At 42.0% G+C, this 22,110-nt stretch overlaps 2 protein-coding genes across 3 annotated transcripts in view; one reads left to right on the forward strand and one right to left on the reverse strand.

Annotated features, from left to right (window-relative positions):
* ctbp1 (C-terminal binding protein 1) overlaps window positions 1-6,453 on the reverse strand; it is a 33,725-nt gene extending 27,272 nt beyond the window's left edge. Inside the window, exon 1 of the mRNA XM_080465678.1 lies at window positions 6,407-6,453. Coding sequence (XP_080321804.1) covers window positions 6,407-6,413 — 7 coding nt within the window. The 5' untranslated portion in view covers window positions 6,414-6,453. The remainder of the gene's footprint in view (window positions 1-6,406) is intronic.
* A 1,867-nt stretch (window positions 6,454-8,320) lies between these two features.
* maea (macrophage erythroblast attacher, E3 ubiquitin ligase) lies at window positions 8,321-21,097 on the forward strand. Of its 2 annotated transcripts, none has more exons than XM_080464989.1 (9): window positions 8,321-8,422; window positions 12,890-13,072; window positions 14,817-15,020; window positions 15,266-15,388; window positions 16,700-16,776; window positions 16,903-17,011; window positions 18,188-18,321; window positions 19,113-19,308; window positions 19,406-21,097. In XM_080464989.1, the coding sequence occupies exons 1-9, from the start codon at window positions 8,354-8,356 to the stop codon at window positions 19,499-19,501; spliced, it is 1,191 nt and encodes a 396-aa protein (XP_080321115.1). In that variant the 5' UTR covers window positions 8,321-8,353; the 3' UTR covers window positions 19,502-21,097. The 2 variants fall into 2 exon arrangements, with proteins under 2 accessions (XP_080321115.1, XP_080321114.1); XM_080464988.1 differs by lacking the exon at window positions 8,321-8,422 and adding an exon at window positions 12,729-12,797.
* The last annotated feature ends 1,013 nt before the right edge of the window (window positions 21,098-22,110 follow it).

Consider the following 22,110-nt stretch of genomic DNA (forward strand, 5'->3'; position numbering starts at 1 on the left):
TTTAATTTGACTACAGAAAAATAAAATAAAAATAAACCTTAAAATGAATTAGTAGCTTTAAAAAGTGTCATCACGTGTATTAGAGTTTAATCTTTATGAGCAGTTGTTTCATTTCCCTTTCAGATAAACTGATTAGTGAACCAACTATCCAGCTTATTTAAATACGGTTAATATTTCCTTTCATCGAGACCAAAACTAAGAACAAATTGTCTAATTAATCTTTCAGCTTCATTCATTAAATAAATCAGTTTCTCCGTCACACAGTCGTATTTAAAAAGATATCAAACTAAAGAAGCATATTTATTTATGAATCTTTGCATTATTTATTCAATATTCTAATGGGCTCAAACTACTACAGGTTTTTTTTTTTTTTTCTGTTTGAATGTGAAGCACTGCAACGGGAACATTAACACGTTAAACCAGGGTGGTTAACGTTGCATCACATACCGGCTGTTGGTAAATGTCACAAACCGCCACCGGGCGACTCGTTAAAGTCAGAGGGGGAGAAACTGTTTTCATCGCTGATGCAGGACCTTGAATGTCTGTTATTAACACCACCACCCCGCTCACACCTCCACCCTAGATTATCTGAAAGAGCCTTTCTTTTCTATGCAGAACTTATTATTATTATTATTTTTTTTTTTAAATCAAAGTGTGGTGCAGGTCTCCTCTGGGGGGCGCCAGAGAGCGGCAGGATTTACTGAAAATTAAACATTAAGCCCACTATTATTTAAGTGAATAATACAGATTATTTCTTTACGATGAGACATATCAGGAAGCAAATACACATTTTTCTCCTCGAGATCGACGTTAGAAGCAGAAGAAAATAGAAATAAATGTGTCCTGGTCTGCAGTGGTCCATTTTAAAGTTAATATAAGCTTCATCTACACACTTAAACAGATATGTGTGCTTTGCAGAGCGTGAACGTCTCCGTCTATATACTTAATTAGTCTAATGCTTTGGAATAAGCGATTGGGAGTAAATCCACCAGAGGGCGCCACTCTGAATCAACAGTGGTCAAATATCAAAAGGTAAAGAAGTGAATCTGGTTCAAATATGAGTCACACACTAAGATTAAAAAAAAAAGGCAGATTAGCTGTTGGCTGCCATGTGATTGGAGTCTCAGAGCAGCGAATGGGAACGAGGTGCTAAGAAGAACCGCGACATTAAGAAAAGATGTTCGATAAAGAAATTTAAAAATGGAAATCTCGACTTCACCAAATCAAAGTAATTCTTATTTATTGGAAATATTCTGAGTCGTCATACAAGGTAGGAACCTTCTGGAGACAAAGAAGGCAAATTATTAATCTACACATTATTGAAAGAAAATCTACAGCTGACAGGAAGTAAAAATATCAGGAGCGGCAGACCTCGTACTGAATCAGGAATCATGAGTCCGATTTATTAATTTCCCCGGATCCACCGAGTCCAAATACACAAGAAGAAAACTGAAAGGACTTGATTCCGCCACTTAAACAGAAAGAAGTTAAATCGTGAATTAAAGAAGCGGGTGAACTCTGGTGTTTATGTGCCTGAATGATCACGTTAGTGAGCGACTCAGAATAACCCCAGGAAATAAAGACGACTCAGCTTGAGCTGCACTAATCCTGGAGAATAAAGAAAAAGCAGATGAGATTGTTCAGCGTGATGAAAAACGTGTACGCAGTGTTTATTTCTTCAGGCTTTTACAAAACTGGACCCAAAACATTTCAGCTTCCAGAATTAAACTACAGGAAACCCGCTGCTCAATGAGAACGCCCAGCGGACGGAAACACAGCCGTCGGGTCGGGTCGTCGTTTCACCTCGGCACCAGAAAACCAAGCGAGGGGTGAGATCGTATCAGAGCCAATGGGAAGCTCCCGTGCCGAAGCATTAATCATGTCACAGTCACGGCAGCGGCGGGAATAATCTGCTGAGGGACGATACTATGACTTCAGCTTCAATTTGCACTGAAGACACTGAAACACCCAAAATCTGGTTATATTGACCTTATTATGAAAAACGATAATAACAATTATACACTCACACTCGTCCAGCAGCTAAACGTTATCTCAAGGCCTTCATAGAGATCTCTATAATCTCAAAACGTTTGGAGGATATTTCTTTATTCAAACATTAAAGTCTCTATGGAGATTCAGCATTCGCCAATCGTGGTGTAACGCTGACGAACATCTAATCTATCAATATTTCTAGTGAAGAAATGCAGGAGTTTCAGTGAACAGCAGGTTGAACCAGGAGAAGCTCCGATTCGGCCAAACTACCCAGGAAAAGGTGAACATTTCTACGAAGACATGGATTATTTTTAAAACAAATCTTTAAACAAGACTGAGACTCGAGTTGGGAAATCGGTGACGCTGCCATGAAAGCTGGAAAACTGAGTGAGGCTCAACGCCACGCTGTCAGAAACCCCCATAATGCAACAGTGCTAGAAGGGTTCTGGGACGTTTCACTACATTTTGCACCCGAAGGTTTCATTGAAATTTGCTTTATGTTGAGACTGTTGACATTTTCTGTCATAAATGTTTAGTTTAAATAAGTGCTGTCAAAAATATTGCCTTAATTTAATTGATTTGAAACGTAATTAACAGTTTTGTTTACTTCTTGTTTTTTTTAACTCGCTTCGCGGCGCAGCACCGTGACCACAGAGCAGTACAGTACCCGTGGAATAATATTAAGGTAGAAAGTTTCACTTTAAAGAGTTCCCTAACGGCTGATTGAGAAAGTGAAAGTCATTAGCTTTACTTTGAAAAGCTGAATTTATCGACCACAGAGGTAATTCTGCAGCTAAACAGCAGGGTTGCCATGTTGGCTGACCAGGAGCCTCCAAACCGCTAAAGCTGGAGGAAATACTGCTGAAATATTAATTTATCTTCTTTCTCTCTTTCCCTGGCTCTCCTGTGTGTGTGTGTGTGTGTGTGTGTGTGTGTGTGTGTGTGTGTGTGTGTGTGTGTGTGTGTGTGTGTGTGTGTGTGTGTGTGTGTGTGTGTGTGTGTGTGTGTGTGTGTGTGTGACAGTATATTATGGCCACTTTGTTCATGCAGTAATTTTAATTTTTCCTCAAAGTGGTGGACCTGCACTCTAACAAAACCCAGACTGATGTTAGATGTTTATTAATTTATTAATGTTTTAATGATTTTAATGATTTTGGAGAGACAATGTTTCATGCTAAGCTAAAAGGACGTTATAATAAAATATAGTCTGTGTGCTGAGTCGACATTAATTCCGTGGTTTTCCCTGAATGAATATCATTACAAGCTTCAGTCTTCAGTAGAAAAGATTCTTTAGGTCAACAATCATTTTCTGTTTCAGCAACAAGTCCGATTTTAAGGTTTTGGTCCAGGAGGGTTCTGAATTCAAAATGTCTCGTTTTTAAATTTCAAGTCAAGCATGAATTTAAACTGACCGGTACACGGAATATGCAGGACTGCGTTGTGAGGTAATATTTCAACTCACGTCTGCAGCAGTGATCGTTTGGAGGGATTATTGTAGATGTGATTAAAGTAGATCTGGTACCTCCTCACTGTCGGTGGTGCAACTCAGAAACAGGAGGAATACTTAGATTTGTTCTTGTTCTTTTTATGAGGCATCTTTCAAGACATTTTAATTCTCTCAGTCCTTTTAATTTATTTGGGGTGAATTACTTCCCGACGCCTTCGCTTGAAGCCTCCGGCACCACAGAGCCGGTCCGGTTTGTTCTGGCGTCGCCGCTGTGAGAAGCTGCAGACACGCCGAGTCGAGGCCGACGGCAGCTTCCCTCCAAAACACCTCCAGCACCCCCCCCCCCCCCCCCCCCCCCCCCCCCAGGAGCCGGAGGAGCCGGAGGAGCAGAGAACATGGTGGGAGCATCTCTTAATAAGGATGGAGAGCAGAGCAGACAGTGCAGGGGTCCCCGGGGAGCGAGGGAGAACCGGCAAAACAGAGACGGGAGAGAAGAAACGCCCGAAAGAATAAACAACGTTGGAGGAATATTTCATGCCTCTCATGACGGGAAATAAAGGAGTGGGGGGGGGGATCAAGAGTGAGCTTATTTAATTTCACACTTCATTCTTTCACGTGTCGAAGCGCAAAAGCATGGAGTGTCTGGAGCTCAAGCGGCTGCACACTCCTTCACTCCTCTTTTCATATCTGATGTTTTCTTCTCCTCTTTCAGCTTCTCTCTCTTCCCCCACCTTTCACTGCTCGGGTTCCATCCATCTGTCTTCACCTCCCTCCGCCCTGCTGCTCCTCCATCTCTACATCTCGCTCCCCCCCCCCCTCTCCAGTCCTCATCTCTTTCTCTACCGTTTCACATCCCCCCTTCCTCCCCCCCTCCTCCCCCTCCTCTCTCTGTAGTCACTGCAGCATGTCTAATGGTTCAGCGCCTCCTCAGCAGATCCAGGCGACACACACACACACACACACACACACACACACACACACACACACACACACACACACACACACACACACACACACACACACACACACACACACACACACACACACACACACACACACACACACACACACACACACACACACACACACACACACACACACACACCTGATATGAAACTTGACCTTTTGATAATAAGAATGTTCTCATGTAGATATTGAACATAAATATTAGTTGTTATACGTCACAAGCCACTGCTTTCGTGTGTCATTTCATCTTTCCTTTCATATATACTGTACAATTTCAAAATAAGGCTAAATCCCATCACACACAGGAATGACGTTTACCAGTCTGTGTATACAAAATAGAAATATAAACTTAATTACTTCCTAAAATTAAGTTTTAAGACTAAACAATGCTAAAGGTATATTGGTTATTACACATGTGAGAGGTACATTTTTATTTTTGTGCATTTATTATTTTCATAACTAAATAGGAGACATATGTCACTTTCCCCTGCTATAGAATATTGACCCATGGTTATTTTAACGTTATATCATCTATTTCTTTAGTATGTATGTAAGGTGTTGAAACGTAGGTCACATCTCCATGGGGGGGTCACTTTTCTATCTGACTCCGGCACAAACACATAGAAACAAGTTCAAACCCACCAGGATACACAATCACACGATTACAACGACTGCACAATATATCACCTCATCACAATACAGATATAGACGGAATACAGAAACAAGCGCCGGCAAAACAAAATGAGATTAACAGTCTGAGAGATGCAGCAGTAACCATCAGAGCAGAAACTCTACTAATGAGCTGCAACAAAACACATGAACACATGAGATGAAACCGTTAGAAAGAGTCTGTCCTCACAGCAACAGACACAACAGTGCAGTACGACAGTGGTTCATATTAAAGCATTAAAAAAAAAGAACATTTTCTAATGCAGGAGGAGCAAATGTATGAAAGGTGTGTGTGTGGGGGGGGGAGATGAGGGGGGGGGGTGAGGGGGGGTCTGGATCATTTTGTTGGAATTAACAAGTCAAAGGGAAACACTAATGGTGGATGAGAAGTGAGAGTGAAGGAGTAAGGAGGGGAAGATTCACTGTTATAATCTCGGAATCAAAACTGTCACTTCACTGCTCCTGCGTTGTTCCTTTCTTTTACATCTTAAACAATAAAAGATAAAAAGAAAACTAACTTTAAAGCCTCAAGAATATCCAACACTGCAAAGTCTGAGTGTAAAACTATTGATTATAATAAGAAAGTAGTGTCACAGTGTTTAGATAGGAAACCTGCAGCCAGAATAAAGAAAATATACTGAATCAGGTGATTAGTTTGCTTTGAGTTACTTTAACTGTCTCGATTGACTAAAACAAAACTGACATGAAGACCATTTTGGACACGATCATCCTTCATCTGACTCAACAACCTAAAATCCCCTCATCCGGGACAATCAGCACTTATTTGAGCTGTGGCAGGTCACTGAAGAAATTCCCTCAAGCCCACAGGGGAAACATGCAAACTTCCCCATGGAGAGTTTCTCCCTCAGTCTCTTCAGAGCGGATCAGACCGACACTCGAACTATTCTAACATTCTAATTATCACTGGTTGAGTTCAGCTGGTGTTTGGGCTTTCATGCTTTTCTGAGTCTCCCTTCCTTCATGTTCAATACTTCCCCCCTGTCATTTCACACTGATAAACAAAACTTCAATTATTTGCGTTACATGAGTTACTACCAACATCCAGGGAAAACTTTGTCACCTTGATAATGTTGGTGTGTTCAACAGTTATTTTACCTGATGTAAGTGAAATAAATAAACTTTTCCCATCTTTGACTTTACGTAAAAGAATCAAATGATCTGAACAGGAGTAATTTAAATTATATAATTCAGGGGGGAAAACCCTTTCTGGGGGAGAATCCGTCTTTAAAGAAGCAGTGACACACTTTTCTTAGGAAACGTTTCAAATACAAACACCCCCGCTGCAAATAAAGTCAAAAATACATCACGAACCTGGCATGTCCACTGTTCCACTGTTCCACTGGGTTCCACAGCGGGGTGTGTGTGACGTGTGTCGTGAGCGTGGCGCGTGTGTGAGGGGGCGTGGCCAACAAGCCAATTATAGACGTCGGCAAACTGCTCCAGCCAATCAAGCAGAGGGAATCTGTTCCTAAAAACGGGGGCGGGACTTCCGGTCTCAGGAAACACGTGGCTGTGAGGTGACTCACCTATTTTTAGTCAAACTTCATAATCTTTAATTTAATTTACTGTGTATTTGATTTAAAACGACATCATCACGTTGTTGAAATCAATCAAACATTTGTTTTGTGATGTTTGAAACCGTGAGCTGAACCTTAGACTCCATCTTTCACAAAACTTTTACCTACATTCAGTCAGACAGTCACCACAAAAGTGAAAAATCTAAATTTACTGTGGAGGACCGAAACATAAGTATACTCAAAATAATTATCTTATATAAAAGCTTCTATTTGTGCTCTGCATCACTGAGTTGTTTGTATTTCTCTCTGTGATTTGTTTTTGGTGATTGAGATCCTATTTTCAAAGAATATACTAATACTTCTACTACTACTACTACTACTACTACTACTACTACTACTAGTACTACTACTAGTGCTCCTGCTGCTGCTACGATTAAGGGTTTGATGTCCTGCAGCCAACACTAGGGTAGAACAGAATAGAATGGAATAGAATAGAGTACAATAGAATATAATAGAGTACAATACAATACACTACAATAGAATAGAATAGAACTGACTCTTTACAGGAAATTGCTTTGTTTCAGCAGTAAACAAACTCTCCCACATTACCAGGAACATCAACACACATTGATAAATATTACACCTCATGTTTAATATTTTTCATAGTGTTTTAAAAAAAAAGCCTATTGTATATAATATTATATGAAAGTATACAAACACACAATTGCATTTGCTGATTATGAAGCCTGATACTACAAATAGTGATAGTAGTAGTAGTAGAAGTAATAGTACTATAGTAGTAGTAATAGCACTAGCAGCAGTAGTAGTGGTAATAGTAGCAGTCATAGTACAAGCAATTGTACTATAGTAGTAGTAGAGAAGTAGCAGTACTAGTAGTACTAATAGTAGTAGTATTCACAGCAGCATATTAATTGATGAATAGTGGTAGAAGATACATTCATGCATTTATTTATTTGTTTATTACCTTCGCCAACTGAAGCTTGTCGACCAACAAAGTTGGCCGAGAAAGTTATGTGTACGTCTGCGTGTATTTTTATTTATTTATTTACTGGTTGGTTTGTATGTATTTTACAGACTTTTCGCAAAAACTTCTCACCCAAATTGCATAACATTTTGAGGGATGATTTGTCATCATCCAATAGCCGCTCAATTAGATTTTGGGATGTTAAAGGTTAACTGTTTCCGAATATATCTCCAAAAATTGCGGAATTCTTTCCCCCATACAAAGCGGATGAGAGAGGCACCTCATGGAGGAGAGCAATGGAGATTGAAGGAGATCAGCATCTGTTGCCATGGAGATGCTCCCTGCTCAGTCCTTCCCAAAGTGATGTAACTACCTGACCTACCTACCAGAGCATACGGCTATCATGCTAGCGATCCTAACTCGGTTCTGCAAACAAATGTGGCATTGGCTCTGCCGAGGGCCCGTTCTGTTGATGGCCTATAAAGAAGTGCATCTTTTCCCTTTTTATTTGACATTTCTTTTCTTACTTACCCTGGTTTACACCTCCTGTAAAGCACATTAGCCACGTTTATTCTATTGTAATCTATTCTATTCTATTCTATTCTATTCTTCCTGACTCTGTGGCTCCCAGTTGCAGTTCCCCTCACCTGCAGTACTGACACCATGACAGCAGGGGGGGGTAGTGAGCGCTGAAGTACATTCTGAGTCGACGGGGAAAAAAAACACAAACAACCAAGAGAAGACCACAAAACCAAGATGGCGGTGCAGGAGACAGCATCCCAACTGTCCATGGCTCTCAAAGTACAAGAATACCCCACCCTCAAGGTAAACTGCAGCGGAAAACAGGCCGTACTGACAGCTTGACGCCTGCCGCGTCGATAAATGATGCGACACGTGCGGTTCTTTTGGGGGAAAAGCTGAAATGGAGCGTCTCTGTAGAGCGAGGACTGCGAACTTGACAGGGAGGCTAACGTTAGCCTCGTTAGCCTAGCCAGAAAGCTAGGAGCCACAAACTACACGTTTTTATCCAAAGATAAAGATTAAAGATCGGTTTGTTTAGTGGCATGGGCTGGTGACTCGCTCCGTGGCTGTTTGATTGGTTATATTCTGCTGTATTAGACGTGATGGGGGCGTGAAGCAGGACCTGTCAGGACGTTAGCTTAAGTTTAAAGCTTTTTTTTTTTTTTTTCCGGAATACGTGAGTTAAAATCGTTTTAAATCCGTCAGACGGAGGCACGGTTCGGTCATTTCCACCAGTGATCGTGAGTGTAAACTGCATTAAACGTGTCTTGACGAGGCAGGGTTCGTGAAATTCCCTCCGTGGTCGTGAGTTAAAACCATTTAATATCATGTCAGAACGAGTCCCGGCTCGTTAAATAACCCGCAGCTCGCTCGTTTCCGTCCGCGATCGTGTGCTTAACGTGACGGCTGCGGTAACCCGGGCCCTCCGCGAGGAGCGAGGGGAGAGGAGAGACTCCATGGAGGCTCACACACACACATGATCCACATGAAACAACATGGTCGCTCCTGCGGCCGGACACGGCGTCAACGAGATGACATGCAGACGTGATTGGCCTTCTAACGTTAAACCCCTGAATGAAACCGCGACCGAGACCCCATCCCCCGCCGGTAACGACGATCCCGTAGCCTCCGGCGTGGAGGACGGGTCGGTGCTGTCGGGTTCCTGCGGGTCCGCGCAGTGTCATCACATCTCATCTCATCACTTCACCCCGCCGCCGCTGCTGCTGCTTCTGCTGCTCTCCAAAATGGCCAGAGAGAGAAACCAGCTGCTGCCGCACACTACTCTTCCGTAACGTTACTGCGACACGCCGCGGACAGACGGGCTGAACCGGGTCCCGGCGATCCTCCGGTTTGCCCCGCCAGTGAGCAGCGAGAGCCGCCAAGGCGTCGTGAGTACCGAGCGCGGACGACGTTTCTGTGCTGCCATGATGTTCGGAGCTGCTGGCGGCGTCAGGATGCCTCTGCGTGGAGAATGCATGGCTGTGGGATATGGATGCTGCAGTGAAATGATGGGCACCATTTTAAGACAGGAATGATGGTTATAATTGGCATCAAATGGGAGCCTACATCTGGAGCACAGCAGTGTTGGTTAGGTGTGGAGCTATATTAAATCTGTAAGAAAATACAGCACGTGTTGGAAGACATCAGAGTTTTATTAGGTGCAGGTAAATTCTTTCTTTGCACAAATGGTTATCCACGTGTGTTTTACACCCAGTGGTTTGTAAAACGTTAACCCTTATGGTGGACATATATGCTACATCACAGTGTGATGATGTGTTTTTGCATTTTTAATCATATGCATATGATAATTTAGCCTCTGACCTGTGCAAACTGCAAAGAAGATGTTATTAGTCAGATTGTCATTGTTGAGTGGCGTCCACTGTCTGGACATGCTCTGTCAATGTCTCTTGCAATGATCCACCCATTTACAAATCATGAAAGACATCCATCAGAGTGACAGTGTCTGCCTGGCACGGCCATAACAGGCATAAATGACTGAACTGGATATCCATTGTCAATATATCAAGGTCATATAGAAAAGGAATGTTCCATAATTCGGCCCAATTTATGCTCTGATGTGTTAAATTGTAAGAAGACCCTATATAGAAGGAGTTTAAAAAGGGTCATATTTAGTAAAAGCTTATTTATGAAGACATGGATTTATTATGGATTCAGAATTAAACAGCACGATAACTTTTTTTAATATTGCCAATGATAGATGGACACATGGGTGCACACACTCTTATCAGATGCTTGTCAGGTGTTTCCTGGTTACCTACAGCTTTATATACATATTTCATTGTCCCACACAGACTCCTTCTACAGATGGTTTGCTTCATGGTTCTCGTACTCCGTTCCACCTGCTCCTCCCAGAGACCGTCATCCTCGCTGACATCCAAAGACTTTGTGATGCAGCAATTTCTGAAGCTTTTTTCTGGTGTTAACTAGTCTGTCCACTTGCTCATGTCTCATTACCCTGCTGTGATCACCATGTCACCTTTTATCCTGCTTCCCTGGTATTTAACTGGCTCTGTCAGGTGTCTGTGGATCTTATATGTGAAGAGACTCGGGCAGTTAATAATGATTTTCCATGGTAGGAAATAGGCATGCTTAAAGTTAGTCAGCTCAACAGTGAAACATCTTTACTAGTCGTCATCATCAGAATTATTACTTTCATGTTTAAGTCAGTTTAGCTGCCATTCAGCCAGCTAACACTAATTCCGAGAGCTGCCAGATGAGTCTCCCTTCCTAATTCCAGCAGTTCACGTTTAATTGTCTGGGTAGGAGTCAGCCACTGGGCAAGACGCTGCTCACAGCTACCAAGAGCTGAAGCATCGCTGCACAAGTCGACAGCAGTTAAAACAGTCCTGTAGGGATCAGAAGATGCCTCTGTAAACCAGCAGCGTTTGTCAAAATCAAGGCAGCATGTAGTTCATGTCAGGAACAAAGCTTAAACACAATCACTCCACTGGAGAACCGTTCGTAGAGGAACTGAGTGGCGGCGGCTGTTCGCGGTGCTAGCTAGCTGTGCTCCAGCTTTTTCGACATCTTTCAGGTCTGAGGAGATCCTGCAGCTCATTAGTACGACGATCCTGCTGGATCTGCTTCCAGTTCACTCAGTGGAAGGTTTAAAGGCTTCGTGAAGTTGATGGGATGTGTCGGGTTTGAACAAACGACGCAGCGATGCTGAATGTACTGCAAAGAGTAAAGTACATCACACTTGAGCCGCATTGAAAAATACTATATCGCTGATAAAGGCTTCAACTCACTGAATACACTCAACATATCTTTATAGTATAAATTATACTAAATCTTAGATTTGTTTTCTTTCTCATAATTTCTCTTTTTTTTTGACTTGTCGCGTTTCTCCTCTCGTCAGGAGGAAAATACTGAAGAAAAAGCAGTGCTGTCTTTCCTGTTGAATATGCGTCTGTCAGCATAAACCATCTGAGTCTGTGGGCAGAAGACGGAAGAGACTTGAATACATGTGTACACATGCTTAAACAGGAAAAGACACACAATACTTTAATTTAGTTTGCAGCTGGTCTCCTAGTGATTCCAGTGATCCGTGAAGGGAATTTTAATAAAATGCGCTCAATGGATCAAATAATTCCTCTTCTTCTAGAGAACTAACCTCAAGGGTCTCATGAAACTCCTTCAGCTCCTTTTGGTTTATTGTGGCCTCTTATTCAGGGCACACATCATTTAATAACATACAACTTTTCTGTGACAATGTGATTATCGTTCCATTACACTTCATGTCCCACAGCCACAGAGATGGACGGATTCTATCTGCATGCTAGTTCGTGTCAGGATTTGGTGGACAGATTCCTCATCCAGATGTCTGTTCCCTCATCTTTGTGGTCTGAATGAGAATTTTTGAATCGGTTGTGGGAAATCAAGCAGTAATTCAGATTTGTCCGTACTCCACCGCATGAAATATATAATGTGGAAACAGGAAGTCAGCTGTGCTGTGGTTGATTGGTGAAAAGTTAGAGGGAGTTCTGCATTTTTAGTGAGAATATTTCTGATAATAAACTCAAAAATTTATGGAATTTGTAAACTCACTGCTGGAAAAACTTCCGGACCTTCAGGGCTCCTGGACCGCTCAGCGGTCGATCACGTACAACTTTACACCAAGAAAACTTTAACCTATAGAAATTCTCTGCAGATGTTAAGAAAGGAAACAGTTTGTTTCCTTCATTTAGATTTATTTTCCATACATATTTGTGTCGTGTTTACGAGTTTGTACAACTTCACCACATACTTTCCTTGGGCTTAACTTTCTACCGACCACTTCCTTAAAAATGTGTTTGTCTGCTGAGACTCAGATTTCCTGAACTGAGGTGTGACGGTGAGTTTGACTGAATTTGAGGTGACAACTGCGACAACATTTTTCAACGTTGTCCAGTACATCATCCGTCTACGCTGCCAAAGCTTTCATGAGAGAAATAAATACCGTGAATCAGGAGCTGTTGTTGCATTTTAGAAAAAGATCTGATTGGTAATAGACACAGAAGCTGGGCGAGTTTACATCGTTGGGAATTTGCAAACTTTTATTGTTTTGGTGCCACTTTTGCTCTGAACTTCATTTTCTGTTGGTTGTTAGCAGCTGTAGCTCCAATCAGCCTGTCTGCGGTCGTATGGGCGTAACAACCATCGGGGAACCCGTCGCGCTGTACGACATAAGACTGCCTTTCTCCACCATGACACAAGAAATCACTGCAGAGTGTCCGCCCGTCTTAACGCCTCGTGTCGCCTTCCTTGCAGGTGCCGTACGAGACTCTGAACAAACGCTTCAGAGCAGCTCAGAAGAACATCGACCGGGAGACGAGTCACGTCACGATGGTGGTGGCAGAGCTGGAGAAGACGCTGAGCAGCTTCCCGGTGGTGGACTCTGTGGTGTCTCTGCTGGATGGAGTGGTGGAAAAACTCAGCGCCCTGAAGAGGAAGGTGAGGAACGCACTCAAAGCTGAATGCTGATGCGGTGAAGCCGCCCTCCCATCCATGAGAGTGGAGGCATTTGTGAGAGTAAAGCCGTGTGCCTCTGGCTGCTCGTGCTCTGCTGCAGGAAAGCTGATCACACAAAAGAGGTTTTGTCATTGTCATATTTCGCCTGGTCTGTCTGTGAGGGACTGCAACACAAAGTTGGCTGAGCACTCCCATTGCAACTATGCCAGCTATGTTTGTGGACATTTTATCACTGCGGCCGATGTTTTCACGCTGCGAGTCCCAAACAAGAAGCCAGTGTGGCCGCTGTTTTTAAAACGCGGCCTTGTGCGGGGATAAGAGAGTCTACAGAAAGCCACAGGAATCAGCTTCTGCAACACAAACCGCTGATAAGGATGTGGACTTTCTCTATGGCGGCGTTACCAGAGCTCCGATGTTCAGTCAATGATTTATTACCAGTAACAACAAGGTCGAGTTAAACTGGGATGGAAAGAATGACTTCATCCCATTATTTGATTCAGTGAAACTACCATGGACTTTAATTCTAATGCATCTAATGCCATTCTGATTAAATCCTCTGAAATAGAGTTTCTGTTTGGACCGAAAAGTGATCAACTGTCACATTTCCATCATTTCTCTGCTTTGCTTTGTTGGATAGTTTGTGGCTTGAAGAGACCGAAGTTGTCCTGTTTAATTTGAGTTGTTATACGACTGTATCTTCCAGTGTTCTAGACATAATTACATGATGTCTGATAGATTTGAAGTTGTCCCACATTTCCTTTTTTTGTTTTTTACGTACAAGTCATGAAAAACAAATTGATTGGATCGATTTTTTTTTAGCCCGATATTATAATTCTGTCAGGTCCAATCTCAAAGAGGTTAATCCCTGGTTAAATAAAGCATCAAACAAATAAGAATATTATTTTCTTTTTAAGGATATTTGTTTTTTGTTTTTTTAGATGAATCTTCAGATTTTGTGGGATTTTCATGGCGATTATTTTCTGTTGACTAAATTTTTTTCTTTTCTTTTTTAAGTAGTACCGAATATATACCAGCTCACTTACAGAGATTTGAGTCTTTTTAGTCCGCAGCCTTTTCCCCCGTCGATAACCGTCAGACCTGTGCTGTCGGTGGACTGCATCTGGAGGAATCCTGCAGGACGCCTCCTCTTCCTTAGAAAATGTCCACAATTTGTTTGCTCATCTTCTCTGCTTTTTTAGTCACTGTAGAGGCGAAAGCTATCTCTGGTTTGGGTGGAGATTTGGTGCGTTTCTACCGAAAGCTGAAGGATAATTTCAAACTTCAAACTTCTTTGGTTAACCTCTTCATCTTTCTGATGAACTGGGAATATTTTCTCTAGTGGACACAAAATCAATCAGTTTGGTTTTGAAATGGTTCATTAAAAATGATGTCAGCCAGAAGTAGAAAATGTAATTATTTACTGTTTTTGTATGAGTGTGACTTGTCGCAGTTGAACTGTGTTTGCGTGATGTTTACTCTGTTGTCCTCAGTGTGTCTGTGAATCAGGAAGCAGCTTCTTACATTTTCTTTCAGACTTGAGCGCTCTTAAAGAACTTAAGTTACTTGGCATCAGCGTTCAGCACTTCCTGTTTTAGTTTCAGCTCTGCTGCATCTCACTGTTATCAGTGTTGGTACACATTACATTAAACAGGAAAACTCGCGGTGTATTGTTGAACCTCCACGATGATACAGGCGTCTTCATCGCTCCGGTTTGTGCGTCCTGCAGGCCGCCGAGTCCATTCAAGCAGAGGACGAGAGCGCCAAGCTGTGCAAGCGGCGCATCGAACACCTGAAGGAGCACAGCAGCGACCAGCCGGCCTCCGTCAACCTGTGGAAGAAGAAACGCATGGACCGCATGATGGTGGAGCATCTGCTGCGCTGTGGATACTACAACACTGCTGTCAAACTGGCCCGGCAGAGCGGGATAGAGGTGAGCGAGCGGCCGTCTTCACTCGGACGGCGTTCGGCTGAAAGGAAATTCATATTGGAACGTAGTGGTACAGTCAACAACATGCATGTGGGGAAAGTCTTCATTTCAATCAGCAGTGTTCACTCAACACAGTTTTAATCAGATTGGTGTTTAATCTGATTACTTCTTGTATCAGTGGTCCAGGTTAGTCATGCATAAACTTCATTGGTGGTTCTGGTTTTCCTCCTCTCACACACGTGTTCTAGGACCTGGTGAACATTGAGATGTTCCTCACAGCGAAGGAGGTGGAGGAGTCTCTGGAGCGGCAGGAGACGGCCACCTGCCTGGCCTGGTGCCACGACAACAAGTCCCGCCTCCGCAAGATGAAGGTACGTCGTGAGTGAAAACTGTTTAGGATCACTGACTCGGGTCAGAATGATGTCACAATGGGAGATATTAAGGATTAAAACATGGATGGAAGGAAATGTGAAGGATATAAACACCAAGATACAAGATTCCCATTTTAACACTGACTGAAGGTGTTTCCTGAATCTGTGTCTTAATGTTCCTAAATGTGACTTATTTCTCATTAGTATAAAATAAATAGTGTAAAGAAGGTCTTTAAAGTTGGTTCTATGCTGCATATAGAATATTTGTTCGTGTGGATATTACACATGCTGGATGAAAAATACCTAATGGTTCCAGATCGGTCAGACAGGAGCTTTTTAAATAAGTGAGTCTTTGTATATTTGTAATAAATCAAATATTTCTCTTGGGTCATTTTTTACTTAAATAACTGAAATTGAGTGTATTACCGAGCGTGGAAACACAAATAAAATGAGAGGTGAATAGTTTTTACATTAGTAAATAATAAAGAAAGTGAAGTCTGCTAAAGTCCTGATCTTGATAAACCTACATTGTTTTGTCTGTGAGCAATTAAAACCTAAAAGCAAGTTAAACAGTTCATCTAAAGATTACACTGTAATGGTCTCCACGTGAGACCACCTCCATTCGTCAACAACTTGCATTCAGTAAAAATCTTTCACAGCCCACATATTCTTTTTATGGGATTTTAATATCTTTATTTTAGCTCTTAAAGGCACAAAGAGTTAAACTGTAGTTCAGATTTAAATACAACTCTAAGGACACAGACACACAGGCCTGTCTGCATCACGTCCAGCACGTTCCTCTTGTTTCTGCCGAGTTGTTTTCTAGAATGACTGTCAAATCTGGAGCTAAATGTTCAACTGAGATTTAAAACCACCCCACTTTTTCCAGGAAGACGAACCTCCACACTCTTATATTTGGACCAATGCAGTTCTAAAACACCAGAAGCACTGGAGACAAGAGATATAGGCTAAACTTTGACTTCATGGTCAGTTTCTGTTGTCAGGATTATCTTGTTGCTCAAAGTTTCTATGACAGTTTAAGTTGATTTTAACGTTTTTCTTCTGCTACTCTTACTAATATGGTTGTTTCGGTGTCTAACAGGTGCTCAACACACTCTACGGCACATTATTCTGTGTATTAATTGTGATGAGTAAAGGTCTTGACATGAATCATCAAAAGTTTATTCTTCTCATTGTAAGCTTGAGAACCAAACATGAAACCAAAATTAGACTTTTCTTTTGTTTTTCCCCATATAGATTAACGGGTTATCTCTGTAAACATGCTGCAACTTTAGTCTCTCTCTTCCTCAGAGCTGCCTTGAGTTCAGTCTGAGAATCCAGGAGTTCATCGAGCTCATCAGACAAAACAAACGCATGGATGCAGTCCGGTAAAACACACACACACACACTACTACACTACAAACCATTCAATAATGGTGACTGAGACGTGTGTTTGTCAGTCACATAGAAAGGAGAGGTAATCGACTCTCTGTCTTTCTTCTTGGTCTCATCAGACATGCGAGAAAGCACTTCAGCCAGGCAGAGGGTGGACAGTTGGATGAGGTCCGGCAGGTGATGGGCATGCTGGCCTTCCCATCAGATACACACATCTCCCCTTACAAGGTAACGCCCAGTTTCCTATCATCCAGCTTCTATAATGCTTTATTCACTGTCGGATAACAGGACAATTGAGTCGATGCAGACAACTGAGTGGATGTAGTTTACATCCTCACTCACTGACCTGTTTATCTGCTCACAGCCTCATAGCCAAACATCATTGTGTTCTCTCAATGCACGTTTCACATATTTTAGAAGTAATTCGTAACTGTTAAACTTCTTATTTCAGATACCTGAAGGTGAAACTGTTAACAAACCTGATTAAATGATTTGTGTTCTCTCTTTATAATGATGACCCGTATGTTTCAGGAGGATGTAATAGCATGAGAGCAGCCACTAGAGGGCCTCTGCTGCCTGTTCAGTAAATCAAGCGGCTCCCTCCATGTGTTTCTCACGCTTGTCCTCGAGGAGCTGCTTTTCATAGAAACTATATTTTTGTATTTGATCTGCACTCGGAAGCCCTCTGAGCAGCGCAGCGTTACGTCAAACAGCTTCTGGCTTCCTCTGCTCTGGAGGACCAGACCGGAAAATTATGGCAATGTTTTGGCCCACGACTTGATCCAATGTGGCAGAAGCTTAACTGCGAGTGTGTGTCATCTGCCAACGTGTTTGTGGCAGCACACATTACTGTCAGTTATCTTTATGGACTCACCAGTTGAAGCTCATATTGAGAAACAAATGCAGAAGAACGGAAGATTTTAAGTTGTGTTCTCATCAGCTCGAGCTTGGTTAACACACTGTACTGAAAAAGCAGATGCACCAGTCGGTCCTGCACACCCTCTCAGGATTTGAGGCTTCTTGCTCAGAGATTTGCACAGAAAAAGGACTGCTTCATACTTTCCACTTTGTGGAAGCAGAAAACTTTAATGGTAATAATCTGTGAAGGAGAATCAGCTTGATAAATCTGATTGTTTGTTATCGTCAAGGGTCTCCTTTAACTGACAGGACTGAGATTAGAGAGGAAAACAAGTTGTATTTACTGTGCACTGAATCCTATAGTGTGATGTAAAACCCTGGAAAGTCAGTTTTCCAATCGGTTTGAAGTTGAGCAGTAGCTGTTCATTCTCAGTCAGTACATTCTTCTCACATTAATAATGCATCTGTTTCACATGTTGAAGTAGAGATTATATGTCTCTGTGGCCTGAATGTTTATAACAGTCTTGTTTGTCTCTGCTCCTTCAGGATCTTCTGGATCCAGCCCGCTGGAAGATGCTGATCCAGCAGTTCCGATATGACAACTACAGACTGCACCAGCTGGGAAACAACTCCGTTTTCACCATCACTCTGCAGGCCGGCCTGTCTGCCATCAAGACACCGCATCCTTTTTCTGCACGTTTTTAAACATTATTCACAAACTGTTCCTCTAATCTTCACACTACTCAGTTTATTTTACTTTCTGCACTGTGATGGAACAGCTTGAATCCTCCTCCAACACACCCCGCCATGTTTCCTGACCATGTGGTCACTTAAAACATCTTTCTTTTGTCTCATATCTCTTCTTCTTGTTGATCTCAATCAATATTAACAGTTGAAAAGCAATATTGAAGCTATTTTGTTTTTCAGATGAATGAAAACATTGTTCAATATGATCAATATCTAAGGAACAGGAACTCCATGACTGCAGTCATGGCAGGGCAGTTGCACGTACAAGCAATTGACATTGGCAAGAGAAGTTCAGCACAGTTTGATGGGGTGACCAACTCATTTTAGTTCAGCTTTCACACACTAATGGGCCGGACTGGTAAAATAATGCGATGTTACCCTATAAGTTTAAAATGTAATTTGTTGTTGTTGTGGTGCAGGATATACGTGATGATAAATGTCTATATTTTGACAGGAGCAAACAGTTGATGACTTCAATAGCAACATAAAGCCAATTTAATTAACCTTCTGGTGCAAAATCAAGTGAAAAAGACTTCTCCTGTAGGTGTTGCACTCTTCATGTTGTTGCACCCTGACAGCTCGGCTTTCAGGCTGTTTCGATAACCAGGTAGTGAGCTTCCACGGCAGCGTCGCTGATCTCTCAGTATTGTGTTGTTTCCACTAATCTTAATCAAGTTCTGCATTAAAACTTGTTGGTTTGTTCCCTTAACCCTCCCTGTTCCAGTCAGTGCTACAAGGAGGATGGGACCTCTAAAAACCCCGACTGCCCCGTGTGCAGTAAATCTCTTAATAAGCTGGCCCAGCCTCTACCTATGGCTCACTGCGCCAACTCCAGACTAGTCTGTAAGATCTCCGGGGAGGTCATGAATGAAAACAACCCTCCCATGATGCTGCCTAATGGATATGTGTACGGTTACAATGTGAGTACTCTGGATCGGTGCCAAAGATGCCGACAGGCTGCGGTTTGTGCCCGATTACTGTGCGACTGATGGTCTCTCTGCTCGTTGTCTCCTCCAGTCCCTTCTGTCCATTCGCCAAGATGACAAAGTGGTGTGTCCCAGAACCAAAGAAGTCTTCAACTTCTCTCAGGCGGAAAAGGTCTACATCATGTGATCACACTGGCGGCACCTCTTGTCCCGAAGATCATCTGTGACCTCCTGGCCTAGTCAGAGCCACCCGTGGAGCTGTAATCCAGTGCCCTTCTTCCCTCACAGACACATCCAAAACTCCCTTCAAGCCCCTCTCCCCCAACCACCATCTGCTCCAGTCCCCCCCCCCCCCATTTTATCTCACAGCGACTGGGCTCTTCTCCTTTCGGACTCTCTCAAGATGTGGCTAGAAGTCGTTTTACCTGATCCATTCAAGCACACATAGACTATCTTCATTATCTCACAGGCCTTCACTCTGAAGATTAGAAACTAGACAAAGGACTGACGCGGTCATGGACTGCTCGCTAGATGTTTGATTTTCCTACAACAAATAAAACAAAACAACAACTTGAGGTTAATTTGACTTTTTCATTTTACAGTTTGTGCTCCTTTGTCACTTAACAGAAATGTGTTAACTTGATGCATTAACTAGATTAACACAGACTTTTGTTTGGAACATCTCGTTATGTGCTGCATGCTGTTGGCATCTTTTGTCTTTCCATGTGTTTGATGGTTGTTGGGCAATATTTACCAAATGCTTCCTTTAAGTTGAACAACTTTTTTTTTTCTTTTTTTTTAATCTAAACTCCCCTTTTGGCTGAACCCGGGGCCTGAATTGGACTGAAATGTTGTAAATATCCAATGATCGTCCTCATTTATCAATTGGTGACTCTTATGGTAACAAAGATGAACAATTTTTGGATTGCCGCATCGACTGAACAAGTCGTCGATTTTAACCTGCTGTTGCTTCAGTATAATTTCCCATTTACTGAAAGAGTTCGATTTTAAAATTGGTACAAATTTCTTAAGGTTATTTGTTATGAAAATGACACAAAACATCAAAAAGAAGACGGATGTCCACCTTTTTTTTGGGGAAATTGAAACTGTCTTTCTTTGTATACTGGGTTTGATGTTTGATAAGTTATGTTGAATCCGGGGTGATTTTTAGGCTCTTCGATGTTGCCCACATAGTTTGAGTTTCCCAACACAAAGATAAGAAAACGAGGAGCCGTGCGGACATTTTTTTTTTTCAGTTTTGTACTCAGCTTGTGTGAAAGCTGCTAAAGCACTAGTTCTACAGGGTTTACAGAGCATCAGACTGCACCAGCTTCCTCAGCGTTTCGCACACTTCCATACACGCGCCTGCCTTCATTTGAAGGCCGGGTTAGAAACCTCCACGGTCCTGCCACCGGACCTGCCCCGCATAGCGAAGACGGGAGGAAGACTTGTGACTCATTCTCACGTTTAATGACTTTTGAGACCTGCTATAGAAGGTTGACTGTGATGTGGATACATGCAGCAGGACTTTGGGCTTCTGTGTCAACTAATGCACAAGTAACATCTAACTTTAACCTATAATCCAAAAATGCTGAGTTAAGTTCAACATGATCAGTTTTGTGGTCGGTCATTTCTTCCATCTGAAGTCTCCTCATTTGTATCCATTGATGATCTGGAACTGTATCTGTGAGACGCAGACTGTCCCGTGTGTTTTGTCTTAGTAGACTAGAAATAGGGATTGTTTCATGAGCAATATGCCTCATAAAGATTTCAGTGAACTTTGATTTCTGTGTTTCTTTGTGTTGTCCGTGGTGGGAGTGGGGAGGTGAGTTAATCACAATTCTTTTAAGATGGTAGTTTGATTTGAGGGTTTCCTCATTTCAATTCAAACAAACGCACGTGAAAGGATAAGTTTCCGTGTTCTCACAATGTAAATAGGCTATAGAAATGATAATGCTGCCGGTACTTGATTGGTTATTCATCAAGCTGGTTTCTTTAGTTCTTAGCTCATAGTCTTAGAATCATGACTGTAAAACTGCCGATAATACTTTATTCAATTTAGTTTTATTTGTATACTGCCAATTACCACATCGGAATCTCATGTAATGTAAATAGCCATAAGTACGTTACACACAGGTCACAACTTGTTTCTGTTTTTATAAATAAAAACATGTGTTAGTGTTAGTGATGGCTCCTGGGACAAAACGGTGAAAGTCCTCTCTTGCCACAAAATACTTTTTGATGGTCCTCTGCAACCTGTGTATATCTTCAGTCTTACGTTGATTCACTCAGGGAACAGTGCGATCCTGAGTGTGTAAATTGGAAACAGCAATTACTTTTATTTAAAGGATATATTTTGTTGTACATGACGTCTTGCAGCTCTCAGTGGACTCTGCAGGCAACGTTTGCCCTTCATGGCAGCGTCTTTCGTCTAAGTCAACCGTCATTAAAAACTTAAAATATGAAGAAATAGATGTAAAACAGGGAGTTCTTATAATTGTTATAATTTTCATTTTTATACTGGTATTTCGCATTTTTTGTTTTCTTAGTATTAAGTAAAAATAAGCAGTAGGGATACTTTCTGCTTCGAGTTTCCAGCGATTGTATATTTTTATTAGTCTGGACTAATGATACGTTGCAGTCCTTGTAATTTGATTACTATGTATTTTAGTTTCAATTTCAGGACGCCATGTTTAAATTTCAATATGCGATGACTTGATCGATTTGTCAATTTGATGATGATATTCTAAATATTTTCAAAGGGCAGTGTTTCCCAAACACCTAATTATGATGTGA

The sequence above is a fragment of the Lipophrys pholis genome (assembly GCF_963383615.2).
Source record: "Lipophrys pholis genome assembly, chromosome: 6".
NCBI lineage: Eukaryota > Metazoa > Chordata > Actinopteri > Blenniiformes > Blenniidae > Lipophrys > Lipophrys pholis.

What these genes read in the sequence shown, in the direction of transcription:
- maea (XM_080464989.1), top strand. Translation starts at nt 8,354, where the DNA reads ATGGCGGTGCAGGAGACAGCATCCCAACTGTCCATGGCTCTCAAAGTA. An exon ending in CCCGGCAGAGCGGGATAGAG is followed by an intron (nt 15,021 to 15,265) that starts GTGAGCGAGCGG and finishes CACGTGTTCTAG; the next exon opens with GACCTGGTGAACATTGAGAT. An exon ending in AAACGCATGGATGCAGTCCG is followed by an intron (nt 16,777 to 16,902) that starts GTAAAACACACA and finishes TGGTCTCATCAG; the next exon opens with ACATGCGAGAAAGCACTTCA.